The sequence below is a fragment of the Triticum urartu genome, chromosome 7A, assembly GCF_056163025.1.
Source record: "Triticum urartu cultivar PI428250 chromosome 7A, HENAU_Tu73, whole genome shotgun sequence".
NCBI lineage: Eukaryota > Viridiplantae > Streptophyta > Magnoliopsida > Poales > Poaceae > Triticum > Triticum urartu.
In genome coordinates, this window is record NC_141879.1 from 95,242,100 (window position 1) to 95,264,137 (window position 22,038).

Genomic DNA, 22,038 nt, shown 5'->3' on the forward strand with positions numbered 1-22,038 from the left:
GGCTTGTCATCGGGGGTATAGAAGTTGGGAACATCTTTGTGTGACGAAAATGAAGCATAGCCTAACTATATGATTTTGTAGGGATGAACTTCCTTTGGCCATGTTATTTTGAGATGACATAATTGTTTGATTAGTATGCTTGAAGTATTATCATTTTTATGTCAATATGAACTTTTGTCTTGAACCTTTCGGATCTGAATATTCATACCATGATTAAGAAGATTTACATTGAAATTATGCCAAAGTATCACTCCGCATCAAAAATTCTCTTTTAATCATTTACCTACTCGAGGACGAGCAGGAATTAAGCTTGGGGATGCCTGATACGTCTCCAACGTATCTATAATTTTTGATTGCTCCATGCTACTTTATCTACTGTTTTGGACTATATTGGGCTTTATTTTCCACTTTTATATTATTTTTGGGACTAACCTATTAACCGGAGGCCCAGCCCAGAATTGCTATTTTTTGCCTATTTCAGTATTTCGAGGAAACAGAATATCAAATGGAGTCCAAACGGAATGAAACCTTCGGGAACGTGATCTTCTCACCGAACATGATCCAGGAGACTTGGACCCTACTCCAAGAAGTTTCCGGGGAGGTCACGAGGGTGGAGGGCGCCCCCCTGGGCGCGCCCCTGCCTCGTGGGCCCCTCGGAGCTCCACCGACGTGCTTCTTCTGCCTATATATCTCCATATACCCTAAAAACATCAGAGAGCACAATAGATCGGGAGTTCCGCCGCCAGAAGCCTCCGTAGCCACCAAAAATCAATCGGGACCCTGTTCCGGCACCCTGCCGGAGGGGGGAACCCTCACCGGTGGCCATCTTCATCATCCCAGCGCTCTCCATGATGAGGAGGGAGTAGTTCTCCCTCGGGGCTGAGGGTATGTACTAGTAGCTATGTGTTTGATCTCTCTCTCTCTCGTGTTCTTGAGATGATACGATCTTGATGTATCGCGAGCTTTGCTATTATAGTTGGATCTTATGTTTCTCCTCCCCCTCTTCTCTCTTGTAATGAATTGAGTTTTCCCCTTGAAGTAATCTTATCGGATTGAGTCTTTAAAGACTTGAGAACACTTGATGTATGTCTTGCCGTGGATATCTGTGGTGACAATGGGATACCACGTGCCACTTGATGTATGTTTTGGTGACCAACTTGCGGGTTTCGTGACATTGGAAACCTATGCATAGGGGTTGGCACACGTTTTCGTCGTGATTCTCCGGTAGAACTTTGGGGCACTCTTTGAGGTCCTTTGTGTTGGATGAATAGATGAATCTGAGATTGTGTGACGCATATCGTATAATCATACCCACGGATACTTGAGGTGACATTGGAGTATCTAGGTGACATTAGGGTTTTGATTGATTTGTGTCTTAAGGTGTTATTCTAGTACGAACTCTAGGGCTGTTTGTGACACCTATAGGAATAGCCCAACGGATTGATTGGAAAGAATAACTTTGAGGTGGTTTCGTACCCTACCATAATCTCTTCGTTCGTTCTCCACTATTAGTGACTTTGGAGTGACTCTTTGTTGCATGTTGAGGGATAGTTATGTGATCCAATTATGTTAGTATTGTTGAGGGAACTTACACTAGTGAAAGTATGAACCCTAGGCCTTGTTTACCATCATTGCAATACCGTTTACGCTCACTTTTATCACTTGCTACCTTGCTGTTTTTATTATTTCAGATTACAAAAACTATTATCTACCATCCATATACCACTTGTATCACCATCTCTTCGCCGAACTAGTGCACCTATACAATTTACCATTGTATTGGGTGTGTTGGGGACACAAGAGACTCTTTGTTATTTGGTTGCAGGGTTGCTTGAGAGAGACCATCTTCACCCTACGCCTCCTACGGATTGATAAACCTTAGGTCATCCACTTGAGGGAAATTTGCTACTGTCCTACAAACCTCTGCACTTGGAGGCCCAACAACGTCTACAAGAAGAAGGTTGTGTAGTAGACATCAGGCGTGGTCCTATCCTCCTTACCTCTTCATTCTTCTCCTCCACTCCACCTCTCCTCCACTCCATCTCCTCCTCTCCTCCACTCCATCTTCCCTTCTCTCCTCCACCATACTACCCTCCTCCTCTCCGGCGACCTCCTCCTCCTCCTCCTCTCCGGCGACCTCCTCCTCCTCTCCGGCGACCTCCTCCTCCCTCCTCTCCTCCCCTCCCCTCCCCTCATGGTTTCTCCTCCCTCCTCTCCGGTGAGCTCCTCCTCCATCCTCTCCGGTGAGCTCCTCCTCCCTCCTCTCCTCCCATCCCCTCATGGTTTCTCCTTCCTCCTCTCCGATGCTCCGGTGAACTCCTCTCCGGCGACCTCCTCCTCCTCTCCGGTGAACTCCTCCTCCTCCTCTCCGGCGATGTAGGCGAGCGCCTCTCCGGTGACCTCCTCCTCCTCCTCTCCGGCGAACTCCTCTCCGGCAAAAGAACACGGCAAAAGAACGTACTAGATCCAAAAATAGGAACAAAATTTGAAATAATATCGTGTCAAAAACGAGCAAAAAATGGGCAAAAAAATCACGATCCAGATCCAAATTCAAAATTCAAAAATAGCAATGGCGCACGGTGGGGGTTAGACGGTGCGCCACTACTATTTTCCCGCCTTCAAAATTCAAAAATACTAATGGCGCACCAGTGGCCTATACTAATGGCGCACCAGTGGCCTATAGTAATGGCGCACCGTGGCCTATACTAATGGCGCACCAGTGGTGCACCATTAGTAAAAAATACTAGTGGCGTGATACTAATGGCGCACCAGTGATGCGCCATTAGTAGGCAAAACTGGTGCGCCATTAGTAGCCCTTTTCCTAGTAGTGGGGGCCGTGACAAAAAGCCAGAAGACGATGATCATGAAGAGGACGATGAGTCTGGTGACCAAGAATTTTAGAAAGCTACAGAGGCCATGTGCGTCGGTGGCGGCGCCTCGCTGCATACCTCTCACCACCAGCTTAAACAGTGGGCGCGTGAGATTACAGCAGCGGAACCGTCGTTTGATGCCCAAAGGCCGCTGAAGTGGTCCAGCACACCTATCATTTTTGACACTGAGGATCACCCTGATCGCACTACTGCAGTCGGGTGCTTGCCATTGTTGGTTTCACCAACAATACGCAACCTCAAGGTGACAAAGATGCTAGTCGATGGCGGGGCCGGTCTGAACTTAATCTCGCCTGCCGTGATCGAGAAATTGCAGATTCCTGATGAAGACCTTGAAGAGACGGGCACGTTTCAGGGGGTCAACCCGGGAAGAAGTCAACCAAAGGGAAAGGTCACGTTGCCCGTGACTTTTGGGAGTGATCTGAACTACAGGACAGAAAGGATTGTGTTTGACGTTGCCAAGATCCCCTTGCCTTACAACGGGATCCTTGGCCGCCCAGTGCTGGCCAAGTTCATGGCGGCGTCACATTATGCCTACAACACCCTGAAGATGCCGGGGCCTGTGACGATCATCACCGCCCCATCAGACAAGAAGGATGCGCTAATTTGCGCTGACCAACTCTACCAACAAGCAGTTGCAGCAGCCGCCACTGCTAAGGCGCTTGCTCCTGCCGCTGGAGCCCCGGGAAGGCGAAAGAAGAAGACCGGTGAGACCTCAGGCACCCACTCCGGCAAGCGCACCTCTTCGGAGTGTAGCGCTCCCGTCGAGGACGTGCCAGAGAGCTCCACTGACAGAAACAGGAAGTCCAGGGCCACACCGCCGGGAACCAAGAAGGTTTCTGTCAAGGAGGACGGCATAGGAGGAGCTTTTACCATAAGCTCCACCCTTGACGACAAATAGTAAGACGCGCTCATCACCTTCCTGCGGGCGAATGTCGATGTGTTTGCATGGCAAGCATCCGACATCCTCGGCGTTCCCAGGGAGGTGATTGAGCACCACCTTGCTGTCTGTCCTCATGCGCGGCCCGTCAAGCAGAAGGTCAGAAAGCAAGCTTTGGAACGACAAGAGTTCATCACAGAGGAGATCTGGAAACTGGAAGCAGCAGGTTTGGTAAGAGGAGTGCTTCATCCAACGTGGTTGGCCAATCCGGTGGTAGTGCGCAAGGCAAATGGGAAGTGGAGGCTGTGTATTGATTACACGGATATTAATAAGGCTTGTCCCAAAGACCCCTTCCCGTTGCCGCGCATCGACCAGATTGTTGACTCCACAGCTGGGTGTGTTCTGTTGTCATTCCTCGATGCCTACTCCGGCTACCACCAGATCTTCATGACAAGGGAAGATGAAGAGAAAACGGCATTCATCACCCCATGTGGTACGTATTGCTTTATACGGATGCCTTTCGGGTTGAAGAGTGCTGGTTCAACGTTTCCAAGGGCGGTCCAAATTGGTTTTGAACCCCAGCTCCATAGAAATATGGAAGCTTATATGGATGATATAGTGGTCAAAACCAAGAACAGGGCAACCCTCATATCAGATTTACAAGAAACATTTGCAAACCTACGCAAGATCAATCTCAAGCTGAACCCTGAGAAGTGCATCTTCGGCGTCCCGTCTGGCAAGCTTCTCGGGTTCTTTGTGTCACAGCGTGGGATAGAGGCCAATCCGGACAAGATCAAAGCTATAGAGCAGATTGAAGCGCCCAAGCGAGTCAAGGATGTGCGTCGGCTTGCTGGTTGCGTTGCCGCCATGAGCAGGTTCATTTCCAAGTCCACCGAGCGCACCCTTCCCTTTTTCAAAATTTTGAAAAAGGCGGGCCCGATGGAGTGGACGCCGAAGCCGAAGTAGCATTGCAAGATTTGAAGAGGTACCTCTCCTCCGCGCCAATACTAGTTGCGCCTAGGCCACAGGAACCGTTGCTGCTGTACCTGGCGGCAACGAACCAGGTGGTCAGCGCCGCACTAGTGGCGCAGAGAGAAATTGATGATGAGGTAATAGCAGCGACGGAGCCCGATGCCACCGATGCTGAGACGACGCAGCCAATTGAAGTGCCGCCGAAGAAGAAAATGATGCAGCACCCGGTTTACTTTGTTAGTTCCCTCCTGCAGGGGGCTAGATCGAGGTACTCCGGTGTGCAGAAACTGCTCTTCGGCCTTCTTATGGCCTCGAGGAAGCTGCGTCACTACTTCCAGGCGCACGAAATCACTGTCATCACTCGCCTCCCTCTGCAACGGATATTGCACAATCCAGACGCAAGGGGAAGGATCGTAGAGTGGGCACTGGAACTGTCCAGCTTTGGCCTCAAGTTTGAGAGTACCTCAACGATTCAAAGCCGAGTCCTGGCGGAGTTCGTTGCAGAATGGACCGCGATGCCTGACGAAGAAACCCAAGAGACTGCTCTCCCTGGCAAGGAGGCAAGTTGCGACTGGATCATGTACTTTGATGGAGCTTTCTCCTTACAGGGCACCGGGGCTGGCGTACTGCTTGTCGCGCCCACCGAAGAGCACCTCAAGTACGTGATCCAGATGCACTTCCCCAGGGAGGTGTCAACAAACAATACGGCTGAGTACGAAGGGCTGCTTGCCGGTCTTAGGATTGCGGCGGACCTTGGAATCAAGAAACTCGTTGTCAGAGGCGACTCGCAACTTGTCGTCAAGCAAGTCAACAAGGATTACCAGAGCCCGTTGATGAAGGCCTACGTCGATGAAGTGAGAAAGCTGGAAGAGCGTTTTGACGGTATACAGGCAGAATACATTCCCCGAGCGGAGAATGATATCGCCGATTACCTGTCAAAACGCGCTGCCCTCAAGCTACCTATGGAACCAGGTACCTTTGTGCTTCGGCTAACTCAGCCATCCGTTGATCCATCAGCAGAGCAGAACAAGAGGAGAAAATCAGGGCCCGGCAAGTACTTTCCCGCCGAGCTCCCCGAAGCCGCCGGCAAGGATGTTACCGGAGACACTGAGCCCGCCGCAGGACGGCTGGCTCCGACAGAGCATCAAGCTCTTGCCATGGAGACAGCCGCTCCGATAGCGGAGGAAATGCCTTTAGTCCTCGCCATCGAGCCCCAGGCTCCAGCGTGGGCACAACATACCATTCGATTCCTCCAAACAGGGGAATTTCCTGAGGAGCAGGAAGAAGCGGAAAAAGTAGCCCGTCGCTCTACTATGTACCAGTTCGTCGATGACGTCCTGTACAGAAAGAGGCCGAACGGCGTGAAATTGAAGTGTATCCCTCGAGAGGAAGGACTGGGGTTGTTGGCGGAGATACATGGAGGCATATGTGGATCCCACATCGGGTCAAGGGCCCTTGCCGGCAAAGCGTTTCGGCTAGGCTTCTTCTGGCCCACCGCCCTCTAGGATGCGACGACACTAGTCACCAGGTGTGAAGCGTGTCAGTTCCATTCAAAGAAGCTTCATCAGCCAGCTCAAGCCCTTCAAACCATTCCTCTCTCCTGGCCTTTCTCGGTCTGGGGTCTCGACATACTGGGCCCTTTCCCCCACGCTATCGGGGGCTTTGAGTACTTGTACGTTGCAATCGACAAGTTCACAAAGTGGCTAGAAGTGGAAGCAGTGAGGAAGGTCACAGCACAGTCAGCCGTCAAGTTCTTCAAAGGACTGGTGTGCCGTTTTGGTGTACCAAATAGGGTTACCACCGACAACGGCACGCAGTTCACAAGCCACACCTTCATGCAATATATTCAAGACCTCGGCAGCAAGGTATGTTTCGCTTCCGTTGCTCACCCACGAAGCAATGGTCAAGCTGAGAGGGCAAATGCTGAAGTACTGCAAGGCCTGAGGACAAAGACCTTTGACAGACCGCACAAGAGTGGAAGGCGCTAGATTGATGAATTGCCGACGGTTCTTTGGTCAATCAGAACGACACCAAATTGAGCCACCGGCCAGACACCCTTTGCCCTGGTATACGGGGCAGAAGCAGTTCTCCCGACGGAACTCATATACGGGTCACCTCGAGTACTCGCTTATGACGAGCTTGAGCAAGAGCAATTGCGGCAAGATGATGCAACGCTCCTTGAGGAAGATCGTCTTCGGGCGGCTGTGAGAGCAGCGCACTACCAGCAAGCCTTGCGCCGCTACCATAGCCGCAAGGTTCATGCCCGAAGCTTTGCGGAAGGCGACCTTGTTCTTCAGCGCGTTCAATCGGCCAAGAATTCCAACAAGTTGACGCCAAAGTGGGAAGGCCCTTATCGGGTAATAAGAGTCACCAGGCCCGGCGCAGTCTGCCTGGAGACCGAAGACGCCGTTCCGGTGAGTAACTCCTGGAACATTGAGCATCTTTGCAAGTTTTACTCGTGAGGCGCGGCTTGCCGCCCCCCCCCCCCCCCCCCCGGCAAGCCACCTTTTGTACGAGCCTTGCCGATGACGCATGTAACCCTTTGTACAAAGCCAGACGCAGACCCTGAGCATAAATAAATGAAGCGCTGGCGCCCTAAGTTATAGCATGCATGCTAGGTCGAGTCTCGTCCTTGGTTAGGGTTGATAGTGCTTAGCGGCGACTAACCCCTAGCTTAGAGGTCGAGTGTGCGTCTCTTTGTCTTTCTTTTGTCTTCTTTGGTTCATAGGACACACAGATATCCGTGCCGAACCACTTGGGGAGAAAAAAAGAGGAACCGACCAGCATCTAGCCCCCGGCAAGCCAGTATTGACGGGGGCTGCAAGAGCAAAGATTCACCCACGGCGAACCAGGGTTGCCGGGGACTGCAGCTTCAGATAAGTTCTTCATCCCTTATCATGCATTCCATTATGGACTGAGGTATGTGAAACCTCGTTTTCCCCTAAGCTATCGTGCTCCCATAACTCTAGGCCCTAGGGCTCGTTCCTGGGGCCAAGTTTGGTCGTAGTCACGGCAGCGAAAGGATGAAACAAGGAGCCTGAACCCGCCTCATCCCTGCCTCCGCCAAAGGCGTGAGGAAGGTCGAGCGAAGTGGGGAAATGGCAAGGCCTGTTGCCGGGCAAGGAAATCTTTATCTTGAAGATATCAAGGATTTACTCCTTGTCATGGGTTCCACCCGCAAACAAATGACCCGACAAGCATCCCTTTTTCATTAAAAAAACATTTCACTCAGGTACAGTCCATAGGGAATGAAAAACATGAATGATGGGATTACAAGTTTTAAATTCAACAAAGGCCCGAAGGCTTACAAACTAAAAAGAGATCAGGTGCCCGTAATCCCTTTCTTGTCCCTCTCCTCAGGAGGCAGGTCAAGGAGGCGAAAAGGACAAAAGGAGCGCCTAGGCGAGCTATGGGTGGCAGAAGACACCAAGAGAACATCTTGGTGGCCGTCCAAAGGCTGGATGGTGATGGCGGCGCCGGAAGCAGAGCTCGAAGACGAGGCGGCAGGACGTCAGCGCGCGTCGAAGGCATCGGTGCCCGCGTACTCCGACTTGACGGCCTTGCCGCCCGCCCTCTTCCTCTTCCGCAGCCTCCCAACGCCAGCCGCCCAAGGAGACGACCCCGAGAAGTTCGGGGAGCCGGCGACACGGATGATGGGGTCGCCGGTGCCGCACGGAGCGGCACCCAACACCAAGTCGGACCCGTCATCCTGCCGCCTACTACCCTCGTTGTCGCTGCCGCTGTCCTCCTCATCACTCCCGCCCGAGGAGGAGTCTTCACTATCAGAAGAGCTCTCCACGCAGCACCTTGCATGGGTCCCAAAGAGCCCGAAGACCTTGACGGAGAGAAGGTCACCCTCCATCAGCTTAAAATGGAGAGTGAGCCCCTCCGTCAAGCGGTGGATATGAGCAAACGTCTTCCATCCCCGACGAAGATACATCACGTGAGGGGCGGGGAAGTCGACGCGGACCCGCGTGCCACTGATCCCGCAGCCCCTCATGTGCAGCCGCAACGACTCCGGTGGATCCAGCTCCATCTCCCGCGCAAATGGAGTCGGGAGACGAAGGCGACGGCGCGGCGGCCGGCGCAGCCTGACGAAGAACTCACAAGGGTCATCCCCAACATGGCCCTCCATTGGAGGAGCTGCTGGCGGAGGCGAGGCCGGCGCGCCGCCCGGTCCTCCCCTTCCCCGAGCGCCCCGGACTCGCCCACGGCCTCGCCCCCTCCCCCTTCCCCTCACGGCTGGCTCTGCCACCGCAGGCACAGGAGAAGGAGGGACGCGTTGTCGAGCGGCGACCCTCGCCGCCACTGTTGAAGGACCGGGATTCCCTCTCTCCATGACGGATGGAAGGGAGGAGCAGAAGCTGAAGGAAGAAGAAGATGAAAGAATGCGGGACACCATCCCCCCTCCCGCTCTTTATAAAGGATCGGGGTTGGGGCTCGGCCGCCTCGCTCGGCCAATCAAGATACGGAAGGCGCAGGGAGCCAGGACCGACCCGCCGCCCCAACCAGAGACGGCCCGGTTTCCCGCATCCACCGTTCGCTACCCCAGGTGCATGGGAGACACGTGGCGGACGTGTAGAACCGAGGGGACGGGTGAGACGACCAATCCCCACCCCGTGATCATGGGGAGTGGACGCCTTGAAGACCGCGCCTCAGCCCCATTCAGTAAGTGGGCCGCGCCTCCACGCCTCCCTCCGTTTATGGGGAAGGCACGAACCGCCCATTTACTACGATGTGACGCATGCCTACGGGAACCAACCCCACGCATGCCGCCCACGTCACACGCGCCTCCCCACGCCGCGCCACGCGCGGGAATCGTGGGAAGCGCAGCGCGCGAAGAATCTTACCGCGGTAAAAACCGCCCCGCCTGCCCGCGCACCGTTTTTGGGCCTAGCCCAACAATGCGTTGCGCTTATGAGTGGCCCAGGCCCGGGGCTCCTGTCAGTGTACAAAAAGAGGGGTACACTTTTTGTACCCCTATAACTGTGCACGGGCAGTCTGAGCCACGGGCACCACCACACCAAGCAAGGCAAGGGAGGTGAGCCAGGGTAGGACCGAAGCTCAAGAGAACTAGAACGATGCCAATGCCAAGACCACAAAGAGCAAAGGGGATGAAGCGGACTCCCCCATCAAGATCCTTGCCGGGAGACAGTTCTAGCAGCCCCGGCAAGACCCTTGCCACGGCGACTCGTCCCGTGCCTACGGAGCAAATCACCCTTGAGTCCACTGCCCCCAAAGGGCAAGGATTCGGGAGACATCCCCGTGGCGGCATGCAGATCTTTGTGAATACATTCAAGATCAGATACACACTAAGGAGACGACAACCCTTGGCAGGATCCTAGCCGAGGAAGACCACAAGGCCCCCGGCAAGCACCTTGCCGGGGATGACAGCAGGCGCCTCGGCAAGACCCTTGCCGGGGCCCCGGCAAGGCCCTTGCCAAGGACACCTGCAGGGCCACCATCAGGCCCACGCCGACTAAACCTCCACCACCACATGCATGCAGCTGCCGACCCAACCAGCTGGGCAGGCACCTGCGTGGCGGCATGCAGATCTTCATGAAGACCCACCACTACGCCACCTCAGCTGCCTGCCTACCTACGTGGCATCGCAGGCGTCACTGGCCAGGGCGCGTGTCGACACAAGAAGGAGCGGCGACGGACGAGACAGGTCTCTCCCCCGTCCCCGATAAAGCAAGGACACCTAGGCAAGACGCATTAAATGCGCCTTGTCATGTAATGCGAGGGATAACCTCGCATCACTGTACCCTTTCCACCTTCTGTATGCCACTGTGGCAACCCCTTTTTCTATAAAAGGAGGCCCGAGGCGACCAGAGGAAGGATTCAGCTTTTTGGAGCTCCTCACGCCCCATAGCTAGCTCAAGAACACAGATATACAATCCACCAAAGCAGGAGTAGGGTTTTACGCATCCTCGCGGCCCGAACCTGGATAAACGAACCGTGTGCTATCTATTTGATCCGCTCTTCTCACGACCCCGCGCCCCGCTAACCACAGTAGGTATTCTTGTGATCCCATAGGTGTCGTTCCCACCGACATCTTCTCTGTTGATAACTTTCAATCGGCTTTTGCTCTCAACGTTAGCGAAAATCATCAGAGTGGAATTCACGTGGGGATAACCATCATCATATTCTTCCTCATCCTCAGCCTTGTCTGCTTCCTTCTCCTTTTCCTTGGGATGTTTCTCTCGGAATTGCTGGATTAGGAGTCGACACTGCCGAGTGGTGTGCTCCGGATAAATGAAATTACCCACTTCATCTTTTTTGGTGTGGATGTGGCACGGCAGATCCAGCACGTCATTTCCATCTTGATCTTTTACTTTCTTGGGGTTCCACGGCCCTTTGGGCTTCCCCTTGAACTTTCCTTGAACCACAGCTAAGGCTTCACCAGGAGCAGCTGGCTCGGCCTTGCGCTTCTGTTTCCGACCGGAGTTTCCTCCTCCGGCTGCATGGGCGACTGCTTTGTGCTTGCCACTCCGGAGTCGTTCTTCTTCTTCACCATTGGCATACTTGGTGGAAATCTTCATCATCCGAGTCAGAGTCATATTTCCTGTACGACCGAATTTCAGATTCAACTCCCGATACCTGACACCTTCCTTAAAGGCACAAATTCCTGATGATCAGACACATCCTACACCGTGTGGTGCAGGGTGATCCATCTCTGGATATAATCCCTCAAAGTTTCATTCGGTTTCTGAACACAACACTGTAATTCTGTCAAACCTGCCGGCCGTTTGCAAGTGCCCTTGAATGTTCTGACAAACACTCGGGCGAGATCTTCTCAATTATAAATACTGCTGGGTGCCAACTGATTCAGCCATGCTCTAGCCGAGCCCTCCAACATCAGAGGAAGGTGTTTCATGGCCACTTCATCATTGCCGCCACCAATCTGGACAGCCACTCGGTAGTCTTCAAGCCAGGTGTCAGGCTTGGACTCACCAGTGAACTTACTGACTCCAGTCGCCAACCTAAAGTTGGGGGGAATCACTGCAACCCTGATGGCTCTGCTGAAGCACTCTGGACCTGAGACATGCACCCTGCTGCTGGTTTGCGGATCCCTGTCATGGCCCTCTCGGTGAGCTCTGTTTCTGTCGACCAAGCCCTGAACGAGAACAGATCTCGCATCAAAGCCTAGCTCCCTGGGGTCGAGTGGAATCCCTCGCCCAATGCTATGAGGGCGCCTGTCTTCATGCTGCCGAGGCACGTACGACCCACTCCTTGGGGGAGGCGTGGGCACTCGACGACGATCATCGCGATCGACTCGGTGATCATACTGCTCATGGTTTCTGTACTGATCTCGTCGATCTCCACGTCCCTCACGCCTCGGGGGCGATCTTGGGCTGTGGGCCGACTGAACTGTGTCTGCAACCATGGATCTGCTATGGATCCTATTCCGCGACTGAGATACGGCTGTGCTCTGTTCTCCCGCCGCTCGGAGCAAAGCTCGGATCTGCACCAAACCTCGGCCAGCTTCTGACTGGGAAGGTTGGATGGACTCAGCTATCCGGGCAGCAGCTGCTAGATTCTGGATCGGGGTTCGGTATACCTGAGTCAGAGGTGAAAAAAGCTGGCGTCGACTGGATTCAGGAGCACGTTGCCGACCGCAATCGTCGAGTGCGCGCTGGAGGTTCTCCAGTCGAGTGCGCTCAGCCAAGTTGGCCAAGCGCGCCTGCTCCAAGGCCTGGGCCTCAGGCGTTTCTCCAACTATAGGAGTATGCAGTGCATCCATGTTCCGGCGGTGAAGTTCCTCCCTCTACTGCGAAGAGAGGGGTTCGGGGCGGTACTCTTCATGAACGCGCGACGGATCGCCGTCCCCATCACCTCCGTCTTCACGGGTGAAGCCAGGAGGACCGCGTGGTCCATTGACCATCAGAACTTCTGCCGCTGGGTCGCTACTGTCGCACTCGGATGCAGTCTCTACGGAGCCAGTCGACAGATCGAACAAGCCATAGAGAGTTTCGTCGGGTTCGATTGCCGCGACTTGAGGGGTGCCCGATTGGCGGGCCACTGCATGCCTCACCCACCGCTGAAGCCTCGACCGACCAGAACGTTTGCTCCAGCGGGCCACAGGGAGGGGGAAAGCTGCTGGAGCCGACTGATACTGGGTCGACGGCTGCCGCAGGAGGACGCCGCGGACGCACGTGCGAAAGTGCGTTGCCCCACAGATGGGGAGCGCGTCGACTTCGAGTGGAGCCTCCTGAAGCCAAGCAGAGTCGTCGGCGATAAACACGAGCGCGCTGAGATGGATCTTGCGGCCCTCAGCCAAACCTCCGCCTGAGACCATGATGAAGGGGATCGGAAAACTTGCAACTTCTCCACAAAATCACTAAGACACCGGCCCCATGGTGGGCGCCAACTGTCGTGGTTCTAAGCCTGACAGTAGAATAGGGGGGTAGGAATGTAGAGGCAAGATCCTAGCTACGGAGGAGTTGTACACGCGAGTTTTACGAGTTCAGGCCCTTCTCGGAGGAAGTAACAGCCCTACGTCTCGGAGCCCGGAGGCGGTCGACTGGATATATGCGTGTGAATTACAAAAGGTGTGAACCCTTGTCCCAGAGGAGGGGGGTGGCTTATATAGAGTGCGCCAGGACCCCAGCTCCCCTCCGTTACACAGGGTTCAATGTTCATAAAGGAGGAGCGTTACTGGTAACGTTCGGAGTAGAGTGCCATAAATGATTATTAAAGCTATGACTTAAATCCTGACCATTGCGGAGTGAGTGGCTTCACATCTTCTGGTGGTCGAGTGGTTGTTCGCATGGTCGAGTGTCTTCAAAGCTGCCGAGTGAAACATAACTTCATGGTCGAATGGATGATGATCTCTCTTCAACTGCTTCTGGTTCTTTTAGAGATGTCTTTGGGGAGGGTATCTTGGACAGATCCATGACCCTACCCTAGGTACATAGCTTCGTCAGCGGCGGCGCCCTTAGCGTCGTGTCCTCCATGGAGGCGCCGTCTTGGGAGGCTTGGATGTTTGCGGGAGAGGTACTGTGGGTGGTGGGCTCTACATGGCAGTTCCTGCAGCGGCGACGGTGTGGAGGATCAGCAGGTGGAGCAGCGTTGGATCTACCGCGTCGACGACGACGAGTATTGGCGGCATGGTGTAGCTGATTCTCGACGACGGATGTGTCTGGATGGACGTGCGCAGGAGGAGGGAGTTGTCTGACGTCATGGTGGCGTTGATGACAGGCAGGCCTGGCAAGGTCGGTACATCATTTTTACTCTGAGGATGGACCAAGGGATGATGGAGGTGACGGCCCTTGCAGCATGCGGTGCTCACTGAGAGTGTGACAGACCGGGGTGGGACCCAATCCAGGTAGTGGCTTGTATGGGACACCCGGCTTTAGATGTTAGGCTTTGGTGCGATGTCTGTTTGGTATTAAGCCCGAACATTCGGCACACCTTCATCAAGGAGATAGAAGTAGCAACAACGTTGCCAAGATGGTGCCTTCAAACTTATTGATGTATCACCTTGTATGGTCTTTGGGAATAATTAATAATATGGTTGCATGTATTGTCCAGATACGGAAGCCGGGAGTACATCCTCCTTTTCTAAAAAAACGAGCTGACGCCAATTTGAATACGGGGTGTTCTGCTTTGGTCGTGGAGCTAGGCCACACATGGGCACGGGCACGTCAGACCTCGCCGTAGTGGCAGAGGCCGGTGGCGAGGCGGCGGGATCAGGGTTTGGCGACACGCCAGAGCTATGCGCGACCAATGTGCTGCTCCAAGGCACACCGAAAGGAAGAAGTGAGAAGAAGATGGAGAGGAACATCCGTATGGGGTTACTCCATTTGAGGAGTTAAATCTGATGATTCATTTAGATCTGGCCACCGTTTAACTCCTCAAATTTTAAAATGTTAAAAAAGTTATTCAAAAAAAAGTTAAAAAGAAGAAGAACAATTATTATTTTACACTTATTTCCATGTAAGATCTCACAAATATAACATTGCTGAGATTTAGCAATCCCGCTTCTCCAAAGAAGAAAGAACGAGTATGCCGCCCGCCTTAACAGAAGCCGTGAGTTTGTAACGGCCTGCACATGCCCACAACACACACCTGGTCTTGGATGTGATCCTGCATGCGCACTCTGCGAGTCACCACCACAACATCGCCGGTGATGGCCTCTCTGCACGGAGCGCGCGCATGCGCAGGCTTAACGAGTCAAAACAAACCTCAGATCGATCATCACGGCGTCGATCAGCCACTGCCATTCTGGAGACCGCGATGCATTGCTCCGCCGTGCTCTTGTTCCTCCTCGTCCTCCCCCGACCCCGTCCAGCCGCGGCCGTCGGCGCCTCCGCCCCCGCCCCCGCCCCCGCCCCCGGCAGGAGCATGAGCATCACGCCGTCCCCCCTCCTGCCGTGCCTGGAGGAAGTGCTGCCGTGCACGGCGTACCTCAAGTCGGCGGGGCGCCCCGCGCCGACGTGCTGCACCGCCCTGAGCCGCGCTGCGGCCACCGAGATGCCGTGCATCTGCCAGCTGCTCGCCGACCCGGGGATGCTCGCCGACTTCAACGTCACCAGAGAGCAGGCGCTGGCGCTGCCCGCACGCTGCCGCCTCCCCGTCGGCTGCCGCGACAGCTCCGTCGGCATGCCCGACCCAGGTCAGTTCCCGCCGACGTGCGACGCGCGTCTCAGCCATAATTTGCAAGGAATCTGACGCGCCAAGAGTTTTGCTCTCAGTTGTGCAGGCGCCGCCGCCGCCGCCCGCCGTTCGGACGGCGCCGCGCAATACTCACGCCGGCGATCCGTCGGGCGGCGACCGGTGCTGGACAGGAAGCGCCTGGCGCGCGGTCTGGACGATGCTGTTTGGCGAATTGTTCTCGTTTGGTGTGTTGCTTTAGGCTTCTTGGACGACCGCGCGAAGCCGTTGGGACTGAGGAGCGTTCTGCTCGCTGCATTCAGCTCATGATCGTGTACACTTGCAGATAGTTTGTTTGGTCTTCACATTTTCAGGGTAGAGCCTCTAGGTCTTTCGTGCTAGGAAAATTCACTGATTGTTGCTTATTAGCTCATTTAAATGAGCAGTGCTACCAATAGTGGTTGGGGCGCGTCATTGCGTGTCGCATGAGATGAAGCTATGCGCTTATTTCACTGGGCATGTGCGCCGTCACGTGTATCTGAAGAAAAAAAGAAAAAAAAAACTCACGTCCATATAAAAGAGCAAACCTTGCCTCACCTTCATCTAAGAAAATAAAGAAAAATCTGCCAAAAAAACCTCACCAGCATGTAAAAGCTTTTTTTCACCTCATCTAACCATCATCACAGAAAAAAATTAAGAAAAATTTACTTTAAAAAATACCTTCATCTTCAAAAAGAAAAAGAAAAACTTCTCTCGTCTCATTCAACCGATGGACCCCACGTGGCATAGCCCCCACATATCACTCTTTCTTTCCCCCTTGAGGGCATCTCCAACACGCAACCCTAAAACGGAAACGGTATCCGTTCTCTAATAGTGATACGGGAGCCGACCATTCAACCGTGTATCTCAAACGTCTGCGTACATCTCAAACGGATTTGAACAAGCAGACAGATTTTCATGCAAACGGGATGGTTTTCATTTAATCCGGATCAAATTCATTACATTTCTATTTTACATATTTCAACTTAACAAAAGCAGGCGACACTTTTTTAACCTAGTCCAAATCTTTGTTGGGGCCTGTCATCCCCATGTACAACAAGCTCAACGGCCGTGAGCTCTAGGAAGTGAAGCTACGAGAGGGGAAGGGTAGTATGTGGGATACGACCACACATGGAAAGTGGCCACGCCTGTGTGCCGGCTCCTACTCTTCCTCGCCGGAGTCCGCCCTATGTATGTCCCCGGACGTGGACGGGCTGGCCAGGAGGGAATCGCGTGTGGGCGGCGCGGCTCATCTCCATGAACATGGCATCTGTCTTAGCCCGCAGAATGCGAAGTCGTCATCGCTCGCGACGGATGTCATAAGGGTTGTGCATGAACCGGTACATCTGCTACCCATCCAGGAAGCACCGATCCTCCACGCCCATGGCCATGACGGCATCGTGATACGTCACCAACGTATCTATATTTTTTGATTGTTCCATGCTATTACATTATCATTTTTTGATGTTTTATAATTATTTTATAACAACTTTATATTTTTTTTGGAACTAACCTATTGACATAGTGCCCAGTGTCAGTTGCTGTTTTTTGCTTGTTTTTTTACTTCACGGAAAATCAATACCAAACGGGGTCCAAACGCAGCGAAACTTTTTGAAGAATTTTTCTAAACCAGAAAATACAAGATGGGCCGAAGAAGTGCCAGAGGGGTGCCCCGAGGGCGCCCAGGTGGGTTGTGCCCACCTCGGTGGCCTCCCGGACCGCCTCTTTGCTCTATAAATACCCCAATATCCAGAAACCCTAGGGGAGTCGACGAAAATCAATTCCAGCCGCCGCAAGTTTCAGAACCACCAGATCCAATCTAGACACCATCACGGAGGGGTTCATCATCCTCATTGGTGCATATCCGATGATGCGTGAGTAGTTCATTGTAGACCTACGGGTCCGTAGTTAGTAGCTAGATGGCTTCCTCTCTCTCTCTCTCTCTCTCTCTCTCTCTCTCTTTTGATTCTCTTTTTGCGGTTTAGTATGAGAGATGGCTCACCACCCTCGCCGGGTGGTTACTTATAGTCTCATATTTCTTTTTCAAATCTTTGGTTTAGTTAGGCCAACTAGATCGATTCTTCCTGCCATGGGAAGACGTGCTTTGTGATGGGTTCGATCTTACGGTGCTTGATCCCAGTGACAGAAGGGGAACCCACCAGTGGCGGAGCCACCTCCCGGCAACCCGGGGCAGCTGCCCGGGCTCAACCATGCACTCTTGTTTGAATAGGAGCAGTAAATGGAGGGCTAACCAGCATTTTGTAGGGGCAAAAATCTGGCAGGCAGAAACGCCGTGTACTTTGCCCCGACTCGCCGGCCGAGCTGGCTCCGCCACTGGAACCCACATGTATGTATCATTGCTATTAAGGATAACAAGATGGAGTCTATTTCTACATACATAGATCTTGTCTACATCATGCCATCGTTCTTATTGCATTACTCCGTTTCTCCATGAACTTAATACACTAGATGCATGCTGGATAGCGATCGATGTGTGTGTGTAATAATAGTAGATGCTGACAGGAGTCGGCCTACTAATCTTGGACGTGATGCATATGTAATGATCATTACCTGGATATCTTCATGATTATTTAAAGCTCTATCAATTGCTCAACAGTAATTTGTTTACCTGCCGTATGCTATTTTTCTCCAGAGAAGCCACTAGTGAAATCTACGGCCCTCGGGTCTCTTCTTTATTATATTTGCCTTCGCGATTTATTTTTATTTGCTTTTATTTTCAGATCTATCAATCCAAAAACACAAAATACCTTGCTACAATATTATTTATTTTATCTCGCGTTTCCGCGAGATCTATTTATCCAATCTACTACAATTTTACCTATCTTTTTACCCGTGAGGGATTGACAACCCCTCTCTTATGTCGGGTTGCAAGTATTTGTTCTTTGTGTGCAGGAGCTGTTTACGTGGTGTTGCGTGGTTCTTCTACTAGTTCGATAACCTTGGTCTCATCACTGAGGGAAATACCTACCGTAGTTGTGCTACATCATCCCTTCCTCTCTGGGGAAATACCGACGTAGTTCAAGCCGCATCACATCGTCACTCGCTCGTTCGCCAGCGATTTGTCCCTCGGTGAGCCAATGCTCGTCGATGAGCCCAAGGTTGTAGCTTTGGTCCTACCGCGCCTGCCGAAACGCCAACACCAGACCTGCTGACTGCTCGTCCGCCATGATGACATTGATATGCATACGCCTGCTCCATGGTGAAGCAGATAGGGATGGCCGCGCGCTGGCTCTTCGTCAAATGCCTCCTGTATCATTTGGTCGACGTCGCTGACCTCCGGCAAGTCATCCTCTATCCTTGCACATGACGGGCCAGTCACACTCTGTCGCAAGGCCGACTAACTCCTGCCTCTTCTCCATCGAGAGACTCTCCCACATCGCTCTAGAGCTCGCGTTCATGGCGGAGGTGGTGGGGTACGGATCGTGTCGATTCTGGCCACATATAAATAGCGGACGCTGGCAAGGCCAAATGGCGGGTTGTTTCAATGCGGGCGTCTGAGTTGGTTTCTCGACCGCCACAACTATTTAATGCCGGCTGACGGATGGACAGGCAGCCGGTTTGAATGTGGTAGAGACCGGCCCGTCCAGTAGTCTCTTCGACATTGAACTTGTGCGGAGGCCGGGACACGATGTGGGCAGCGCTCTCGACCTGAGTGACGCTTCAATACCGACTCCAATGCATGATTGCGTCCACTCTTCGCTTGCATGAATGTGATGTGGGGAGCGGGGGTTCTGTCACGTGGGATAGGGTGCCGGCACAACCGTACAAGAGATGTTTTTCGATGGACTAGGGTGTCGGACGTGTACATGGTGGCGATGCAGATGCCCGCAAAGCTTTTCTGATTTGCGTCTGGTTTGCGGACGCGGACCGATGAGGCACATGGCAAAGTGTGACAATTCCGTCCAGATACATGCGGGCGTTTCAAGGGTTGAAGATGCCCCGGACAGCTCGGCTCGGATGTATGAAAGTGTTGGAGAATGTGCAGGATTCTCTACGATGGAGGGTCAACCCGGCCGCGCCGCGCCGCCCCATATATAAAGCTGCCGCACTCCACGAACTCCGGTGAGGTGAGGCGTGTCGCCATCGGAAAAAGGTTGGGTTGGAGACCGTAGCACTATCGTATCAACTGCTCCACCCTCCGTTGCTCCGATAAAGATGACATATAAAATGAGAACCGAGCTGCTCCATTGCTCTTTCTCTTTGGCAGTACTAGAAAAGAAGGCCGATTTTGGACAGAAATACCCTTTAGGGCTCTAGCTTTTGTGATCCTTTTTTTTAAGAAAACAAAAAAATGTACTTTTAACGTTTCAGCAAACATTAACATTTTTTGTACTTGTTCATTGTGGATCATGGCATTTTCGCATGAACGTTTAGAGGACTTCATTGTTCAGAACAAATGTTTTGGACTGACTTATTTAAAGTTGTTTTTCTTTTTCCTGAAAAAAGTTGTTTTTCTTTGGCAAGTTCAATAATTCTTTCGAACGCATTTTCGCATCCCCACTTTCGCTGGGAACCCAACATGCATTCTCAATTTATTTCGGATGATCCCTCAAAAATAAAATTTCAGATGGGACTAGAATGTTGCATATGTGCACTAATCATATGGCGCAAACCTCCAAACCCCTATTTCATTTTCTTCATCATGAGAGATTGGCGCATACCTTCTTCTTCCTCATCCTCCTCGCCATGTCATTCTTTCCCTCCTCCTCGATTTTTCGGTCTCACCAGCGTCAAGTCAAGGCATTGCCACATTGTCACTAGGTTGTCGTTGCCTCGTTAACGGTTTCGGTTAGCTCCCCTCCCTCTCCTCCTTCCTCGTCCTCCTTCCTTCACTCATGCTCTTCTCCACTAGTTCGCGGAAGCGTTAGCCATGAAGACTAGAGACTGAACGTTTGTCTGATAAAATATTCCTCTAATCTCATCTTTAGGAGTTAATTTTCTCTCTATAGTTTTACATGGCCCGTGTACATTCTTCTTAAACTCGATCTTTTTCTAAATTTTAAAATCCTGTAAAACTTGTTCATGGCACATAGAAATAAGTGTATGCGTGTCTGTGCGTCTGTATTGTGTTAAAAAAAAGATAATATAATGCTGCATTTCATCTGAGTGCTGGTACTAATTAACAGCCAGCATCCCCCCTAAATATAGGAGATCATTTGCCTCCATTGGTGATTAACCTCTCGTAGCTCTGGCCACCTCCTCCGCTCGCTCCGTCCATCCGGCCCGCCGTTCGAGCCCTCCGTCGAGATGGCGGCATCCTACCGCCGCCGCCACACGCCACGGCGCTAGCCCTCCAGAAAGAGAGGCAGCAATGGCGGTCCCATCGTCGTCCTTGTTGTCGCTGCTGCTCCTCGCGCTCTTCCTGCATCATCATTGCTCCGCTGCCCAGGATCGCGGCAGCGCCGCCGTCGTCGTCAACATCTCCGCCGTGGAGGACGTCGTCCGCGACCGCGCGTTCGAGCTGCTCCACCGCACCGACAAGCTCGTGGGCGTGCCCCTCACGGCCTGCCCGTCGCCGTGCGGCCTCGTCGAGGTCCAGGCCTCGGCGCTGCGCGTGCGGAGCAGCTCCCTCTGGGACGACGGCGTCAACGCCACCGACGCCGCCGCCGGCACCGCGGGGTTCACCGTGCCGCCCCGCGTCGTGCCGTCCCCGTTCGCCCGCCGCGTCGACGTCGTCTTTGAGCGGTTCCTCGGCAACTCCTCCTCCGGCGCGCTCTTCGCTGCGCCGCCCGGGTACGCGCTGGCCGCCCCCGTGGCCGCGCTGCTCGCGTACGACGTGTCGACCGGGAACAACGGCAGCAGGGCCGTCGGGCTCCGGGCGCTCGGCGCGCCCGTCCGCGTGGAGTTCGGGGACCTCGCGCATGCGGCGGCGAACGGGACGACGCCGTTCAACGCCACGGCGGCGAGGTGCGTGACCTTCGCGGTGGAGAGCGGGAAGGCCAAGGCCGTGGCCACGCACGTCATGGCGTCGGACACCGCGTGCACGGTGACCGGCACGGGCCACTACGGCGTGGCGGTGCGGCTGCAACCGCCACCGCCTTCGCCGACGCCGCCGCCGCCGCAGCCGCCTGCGGCGGTGAGGGAGCGGTGGTGGGCGTGGATGGCGGTGGCCGGCGTCGGCGGGGTGGTGGTGGTGAGCTTCCTGGCGGCCACCGTGGTCGCGGCGGTGCGGTGGAGCAGGAGGCGCAGGAGGGAGGAGATGGACCTGCGGGCGCTCGCCGGGGAGGAGCTGGGGAGGATGGCGGTGCGGGGGAGCCGGATGCCGGCGGCGAAGATGGTGAGGACGCGGCCAGAGCTGGAGGACGGGAGCCCGCTGGCGTGGCGGCGCTAGCTCCTCCGCCGGTCGCACTGTCGCCGTCTGGTTTAACTAGGTGTACTTTTTTTTCTCAGCATCAGATATTCAGACTTGTATTGTTGTTGTACATTATTACACACAGTACTTTGTAGTACTCTATATATGATATATTGTGTAAACTCGGATTAAAAATGTACATCGAAATAGGTCATCTTGGGAGCAACATCTCACTGCATGTTCTCTGAGAACTAGTAGCAGATTGCAATGGACTTTCTACTTCATTTCTACATATAATTTGCTCTTCTCAACTTCTGATGCTCCCTCCACTTCCAGTACAGAGCGAA

The 22,038-nt window shown here is 53.5% G+C and overlaps 2 protein-coding genes across 2 annotated transcripts; both read left to right on the forward strand.

Annotated features, from left to right (window-relative positions):
* The first annotated feature begins 14,682 nt into the window (after window positions 1–14,682).
* LOC125525483 (uncharacterized) lies at window positions 14,683–15,814 on the forward strand. Its single transcript, XM_087536960.1, has 2 exons — window positions 14,683–15,361; window positions 15,441–15,814. Exons 1-2 carry the CDS (start codon window positions 14,902–14,904, stop codon window positions 15,599–15,601), a joined length of 621 nt encoding a protein of 206 aa, XP_087393086.1. The 5' UTR covers window positions 14,683–14,901; the 3' UTR covers window positions 15,602–15,814.
* Window positions 15,815–20,458: 4,644 nt separating this feature from the next.
* LOC125525043 (uncharacterized) lies at window positions 20,459–21,934 on the forward strand. Its single transcript, XM_048690060.2, has one exon. The coding sequence runs from the start codon at window positions 20,711–20,713 to the stop codon at window positions 21,728–21,730; it is 1,020 nt and encodes a 339-aa protein (XP_048546017.1). The 5' UTR covers window positions 20,459–20,710; the 3' UTR covers window positions 21,731–21,934.
* Window positions 21,935–22,038: the final 104 nt, after the last annotated feature.